At 33.5% G+C, this 7,500-nt stretch overlaps 1 protein-coding gene across 5 annotated transcripts in view; it reads left to right on the plus strand.

Annotated features, from left to right (window-relative positions):
- Positions 1-3,131, plus strand: part of LOC113808293 (kinesin-like protein KIF28) — a 31,955-nt gene extending 28,824 nt beyond the window's left edge. For 3 of the 5 annotated variants that reach the window (XM_070137597.1, XM_070137594.1, XM_070137595.1), the window contains one exon: positions 2,008-3,131. Coding sequence is in view for 3 of the 5 variants with exons in the window: in XM_070137594.1 (XP_069993695.1) it covers positions 2,008-2,078 (71 nt within the window). In the remaining 2 variants the exon portion in view is untranslated. Of the gene's footprint in view, positions 1-849; positions 904-2,007 lie in introns of all 5 variants that reach the window. The other 2 variants (XR_011399510.1, XM_070137596.1) reach the window with 2 other exon arrangements.
- Positions 3,132-7,500: the final 4,369 nt, after the last annotated feature.

Raw genomic sequence — 7,500 nt, forward strand, 5'->3', positions numbered from 1 at the left:
AAAAATTTTATAATGGTGCATAACTACGTATTTTGGGGAATTACTCATTTTCATTCAAATCTTTATTGTCTTTGTATGAATGAGTTTTGATAATTTCATGATGGGAGATTTTGTATTCATAAATATGGACTTTTTTTTTAACTGTTTCACTTTGTTTTGATTTCACGGTTGAATGGAAGCCCCTGTGTAGTCCAAACAAGGAAAAAACATCTTGTTTATCCATCCCAAACAAAGCTAACATTCTTGTTTATTCACCTTAAGCAAAACTGATATTCTTGTTTACTCATCCCAAACAAAGCAAACAATCTTGTTTATTCACCTTAAGCAAAACTGATATTCTTGTTTATTCATCCCAAACAAAGCTAACACTCTTATTTATTCACCTTAAGCAAAACTGATATTCTTGTTTATTTATCCCAGACAAAGCTAACATTCTTGTTTATTCAGCTTAAGCAAAACTGATATTCTTGTTTATTTATCCCAGACAAAGCTAACATTCTTGTTTATTCACCTTAAGCAAAACTGATATTCTTGTTTATTCATCCCAAACAAAGCAAACATTCTTGTTTATTCACCTTAAGCAAAGCTGATATTCTTGTTTATTCATTCCAAACAAAGCAAACATTCTTGTTTATTCACCTTAAAGCAAAACTGATATTCTTGTTTATTTATCCCAGACAAAACTTTATTCGTTGTTTATTCATCTCAAGCAACACTAACATGTTTTTTTTTTTGTTTTTTTTTATCCTAGACAGAACATCCTTGTTTATTTAAGCAAACAAAGAATAACTTGCTTACATATCCTAAACAAAGAATAACAACCTTGCATAATTATTCAACTCTTTGCAGGTCCTGTTGAGTGAGTAGCGACCCCCCCTCCCCCTCCCCCCCAGATTCTCTCAGGTGATACCCCCAAAAGTGGATGTTTTTAAAAAATATTTTTTCCCCTTTTTTTCTTTATTTTTGTGACAAGGAGAGTCGTAGTTTTGTTTTATTTTGTTTTTTGTTTTTGTTCTCGTAAAGTACAATCTTGTAGTGACACGTAGACTCTTGTAGATACTTAACCCTTGCTTTTATGTAATATACTTTAAGCCCGTCGTCCTTTATGATTCCCTGTTGTCTTGAAAGTGTAAGCGCTGTGCATTTGTTTTATTTGCGAAATTATTATCAATTCATAAAAACCAGTAGAACGGAATAGATCAGACAAAAAAACATTTGATTCTTAAATACCCCCCCAAGATATGAAAGTAATAAGTTTGGATATTAGACAGACAAATTTTGATATATTCCCCCAGAAAAGTAATTGAAAAAAAAGATGCATCAGCTTCTTGCAGAATGATGCATGTCTCTAATATCCTGCATTCAGTAACTTAAATAACAAACACTTATTGGCAAGATATCCCTGCTACTAACTCACACAAAACCGCACTCAAAATTCAACACCATTTCCCACCACATTTCACACAAACCGTAATGAGAAACCATTAAGAAACTTCAATTAATTCTCGTTATGAAATCACTCCCAGGATTAAGACTTTTGCTAAGGAATTCACTCAGAACCTGCAATTGCAATGGGTTGGACATGGCAACCCGAAAATCCTTTATTTGTGCATCTTGAAAACGATCAACATTGCATGGTAAAAGGATACGTGATGCATCGTGTTTAGATTCCTAAAATAGAATGTATTCCCGTATTAACACACACACATGTATGTAAGGATATATACACATACATTCATGCGTATATTCATAGATATGTACGTGTGTATGTATGTATATAGTAGATGCTTGGACGCACACACACTTTATATTCTCTATGAACTAAAGCTTTTATTCCAGCATTTTAATTTGCTTTCATCCTTTATGTTGTATAACTAAAAAGAACTACAACAGCTGAAATAAAAGTCATCATCTCATCTCATAATCCCTTAAATCCATTAATCTTGGCTTTTCTTCCCTTAACGCTTTTCTTCCCTTCACTTTCACGCTTCCAATCTCCTTCCACAGCCGAGCCTGACAACGACTATGACAGACCGTACAGCAGCCAGTCTAACAGTTCCGTGTGTGTTATTCTTTAGTCTCCCCTTCGTAAAAAAAAGTTTTCTTTGGTTTACATTGATATCCTGTGGAATTTATTTTATATGTAAGTATTACGTTAGGTGTAAGTATTTTGATCAGAGAAAATGGCAAAAATAGCTATAAAAAATTAAATTTGCAGCCATACACTTACAGAACAAGTATATATCAGTGTTATAGTCCACACATGTTTGATCAAATAATGTTTGCTGTACATATTAGCATGTATAAGTGAAAGAATTGCAAAAAAAATTGCTGTGAAAAACAATGACAATAATATCACACTGTTTCTTTCTTACATACAAGCATTAATGCCTTAGTTGGAATAGAATTATGTACAGTTTCAATATATATCTTATTTTTCTCTATGTAGATATTCAGGCTAGTGTAGGGGGAGAGGGAAAAAAAAGTAATATGACTATTGTACAAAATACAGTGCACATAACATGCAAGTGAGAGAGTATTAGACTTGCTACATATATAATACGTGTTTAGCACTATGAGTGAGTACATTATGATATGGTACTGTCGGTTGTTCTCATAATCTGTTGTTATTCCCTGTCAATCTTCAGGTATTAAAAAAAAAGATTACTTAAACACACTATAAGATTCTACGGGAGTGACTCTACAAGGACTGACATGAGAATAATTCACTTCAGTCTACGATATTGTTCTTATCGTATGATTGTAGGTGTGTGGGTAAGAATTAGAGAAATAATATAACAAAATACTGACCTGAGCTGACCTGACTACTGGATGTACTGTGATATTAATTACCTGTAACAAGTGCCTAAGAATACAAGAGGAATCCGAACTCACCTTAACATGTTGTGTAAGTTATAACCTGTTCATAACTTTCATAACTTGCGGATTAGACCTTTCAGAATAGCTAAGAGGGATTAGCGATTGAAACTTAAATTTATTCAGAAATGTGAGTTTTTTTCTCCTTTCTGTGTAGATCTTGCCTTCTAACTATGATGAAAAAGATGTAGAAGTTGTGTTAAATGTTCCAGGTTATTTCGGATTCTATATTGAATGAATTAAAAGAGATATGTTCAAATTTCTTTTACTTATATCCTTATGGCTCCCAATATTTTTGAAGTGTGGGAAGTTATTGGGCTATTTATATGATATACAAACACACACACACACACACACACACACACACACACACACACACACACACACACACACACACACACACACACACACACACACACACACACACACATACACATATACACATACACATACACATACACACACAATCACACAAAAAGACGTATATGTAAAAGAGACAGGAGGAAAATAAGAAAAAGAGGAACGATGATGATTATAATAATAAGAATGATGATTATAACAATAAGCATGATGATAGTAATGATAATGATGATAACAGTGGCGATGATGATAATGATAACAATGATAATAATGATAGTAATAAAATAACAATAATGATAGTAATAAAATGATAATAATGATAAAGATAATAATAACAACAATAGTAATGATAATAGTATCAATGATAATAAGTATGACGATGATACTCACAAATGGAGATAAAAAGTAATGGAAGATAAAAGAAGAAAGAAAGAAATGACTGCGATAAAGAAGGGAAAAGCAAAAGAAGAAAAAAGAACAAGCAGAAAAACAAAGAAAATAAGAAACGGAAGTACACATACGCAATCACACCTACACACACAAACGCATTCACAGACTCTCACATACACAGACTTACATGCAATCATAAAATAACAAGTTTCTATCACAAGAAATATCACTCCCTAATTGGTTTATATTATATTACTTTTCTGAGGTAGTTCATCACTAAGTATATAAAAAAAACAAGTTATGTATAAATTATCTAATGAGTTAAATTGTCCCAGAACAGAATGTATTTTAGTAATGTATTTCTTATTGTAGTACTGTATTTCGAATTTAAAATAGTTAGGGATAAAATTTTCCATCAAAGAAAATGAGAAATAGACCGCAAACTACGATATATTGGAGAAATGACTAATCTTTCCGAATTATTTCGAGGAAAAAAACAAAAAACAAATACAATTCCTTATTTTCAAAGTACATAAGGATGAGACTGTAACAATAAAGGCAAATAACATATAATTAACAGAAAAATACGAAAAATGGATAAAGAAAATATTAATTGTTGAGTAGATACTACAAAAGACGAAAATATATACTTAAGGAAATACCTTTTGATAATCAATCGACGCAAACTGAATAAATGGATAAATAAATAAATGAATAAAAACACTAATGGTTATCTGGTTAAATGAGCAAAGCTGAAGCAAAATAGAATCTTGTGATGAAACATGACCTTTCATTTGACGTTTTTGTCTGTCTGTCTGCTTCTCTCTCTCTCTCTCTCTCTCTCCCTTGCTGTCTCTCTCTCTCTCTCTCCCTTGCTGCCTCTCTCTCTCTTTATCTTTTGCTGTCTGTCTGTCTGCCTCTCTCTCTTTATCTTTTGCTGTCTGTCTGTCTGTCTCTCTCTCTTTCTCACGCGTATGCCTCTATATCTATATAGCTGTCTATCTAGGCATACACACATACGTACATATATTAAATATATATGTATATGTATGTTTATATATACATATATATGTATATATATACACACATGCGTCTATATATATATATATATATATATATATATATATATATATATATATATATATATATATATATATGTGTGTGTGTGTGTGTGTGTGTGTGTGTGTGTGTGTGTGTGTGTGTGTGTGTGTGTGCATATGTGTATATATATATATATATATATATATATATATATATATATATATATATATATATACCTACTTATACAAACATATCCATGTACATACATACATATATAAATCCATATACATATTCCATTCATTATCAGCGAATATTTTTCACGCGTCTTTCCTTCCCGGCGTCATTGTTTTGCAAAAAAAAGTTAATCTTCTGTCATTAGCATAATCTCATATAGGAAACTGCACTGCTGTTGAAAGTTAATGGGCTTATGGTCATTAGATTATGATGACACACCTTTTTAAGACTCTTAGGGAATCTCGTATTTTAGGCCAGTGGGTACAGTTACTATCAGTAGGTGAGGCTGGTTAGTCTGTTAGTTATAGTAGGAGAGGCGGAAGTATTAATGAATGTCTTGTTTTTTTTTTTTTTTTTTTTTTTTTTTTTGGGGGGGGGTCAATCAATAACAGTTATCAGTAAGCTACCGTTATTAGAAAATTTAAGTTATTAGTAAATCACTGTTATCAGTAAATTACAGTTTTAGTTAACTATAGCTATTAGGAAATTGAAGTTATTGACAAATTACAGTTACAGTACATTATAGACATTTCTAAATTACGGATATTGGTGAACAAGGAGGTATAAGTAAGCTATTAGTACATTGCAGCTATCATGATATTGCAATCATTAGCAAATTGCAATCATTAGTAAATTTACACTCATTAGTAATTGTAGAAAAGGTATGAATGAGAATGGATATCTTCATAATACAAGAAATGTATTTGACCAGTTTCGATTATGTCTTCGTCAGAAATACATCATATATATGTGTCAAATACATCTCTTGTATTGTGAAGATATCCATTCTCATTCATATCTTTTCTACATTTGTCAACATGGATACGATTCACTCATTAGTAAATCAAAGTTACTTGCAAATCCAACCTATTCCCAAATTTCACGTCCCAGTACCACCCAAGCAAGTCCTCAGTCATACCACTATAATAGCCAGTCGACCCCATCGCTAACAATAACACAAGCAAACAATTACACATATATTCGTATATATATCGACCCTCATCGCTATCAATAAACAAGGAAAGTAGACAATCGACCCCCTACCCTTAACAATAACACAATCTAAAACCCTATAAAAGAAGAAAGAAGAACAATAACACAAGCAAGGCAACCACTCGACCACCAACGTTAACAATAACACAATCTAAAACCCTATAAAAGAAAAAAGAACAATAACACAAGCAAGGCAGCCAGTCAAGCCCCACCTTTAACAATAACACAATCTAAAACCCTATAAAAGAAAAAAGAACAATAACACAAGCAAGGCAACCACTCGACCACCAACGTTAACAATAACACAATCTAAAACCCTATAAAAGAAAAAAGAACAATAACACAAGCAAGGCAGCCAGTCAAGCCCCACCTTTAACAATAACACAATCTAAAACCCTATAAAAGAAAAAAGAACAATAACACAAGCAAGGCAGCCAGTCAAGCCCCACCTTTAACAATAACACAATCTAAAACCCTATAAAAGAAAAAAGAACAATAACACAAGCAAGGCAGCCAGTCGACCACCAACGTTAACAATAACACAATCTAAAACCCTGTAAAAGAAGAAAGAAGAACAATAACACAAGCAAGGCAGCCAGTCGACCCCCACCGTTAACAATAACACAATCTAAAACCCTATAAAAGAAGAAAGAAGAACATTAACACAAGCAAGGCAACCAATCAAGCCCACCGTTAACAATAACACAATCTAAAACCCTGTAAAAGAAGAAAGAAGAACAATAACACAAGCAAGGCAGCCAGTCGACCCCCACCGTTAACAATAACACAATCTAAAACCCTATAAAAGAAGAAAGAAGAACAATAACACAAGCAAGGCAGACAATCGATCCCCACCGTTAACAATAACACAATCTAAAACCCTATAAAAGAAGAAAGAAGAACATTAACACAAGCAAGGCAACCAATCAAGCCCACCGTTAACAATAACACAATCTAAAACCCTGTAAAAGAAGAAAGAAGAACAATAACACAAGCAAGGCAGCCAGTCGACCCCCACCGTTAACAATAACACAATCTAAAACCCTATAAAAGAAGAAAGAAGAACAATAACACAAGCAAGGCAGACAATCGATCCCCACCGTTAACAATAACACAATCTAAAACCCTATAAAAGAAGAAAGAAGAACATTAACACAAGCAAGGCAACCAATCAAGCCCACCGTTAACAATAACACAATCTAAAACCCTGTAAAAGAAGAAAGAAGAACAATAACACAAGCAAGGCAGCCAGTCGACCCCCACCGTTAACAATAACACAATCTAAAACCCTGTAAAAGAAGAAAGAAGAACAATAACACAAGCAAGGCAGCCAGTCGACCCCACCGTTAACAATAACACAATCTAAAACCCTATAAAAGAAGGAAGAAGAACAATAACACAAGCAAGATCGGTACCCCACTTAGCACGGTGTTGTGCTTGTGCGTGAGGCTCGCGTGAAGGGTGACTCCCCCCCCCCCTTCATGACTCTTATTGATATGTAATGATGGGATATCAATACGTTAAGGAGACCCCCCCTCCTCGTGCTTTTGTCGGAGGGGGGTGTGGGGGGATAGGCAGGGGGGGGGTGTAGAGGCAGAGGTGTGC

This window comes from Penaeus vannamei, chromosome 23 (genome assembly GCF_042767895.1).
Source record: "Penaeus vannamei isolate JL-2024 chromosome 23, ASM4276789v1, whole genome shotgun sequence".
Classification (NCBI taxonomy): Eukaryota; Metazoa; Arthropoda; class Malacostraca; order Decapoda; family Penaeidae; genus Penaeus; species Penaeus vannamei.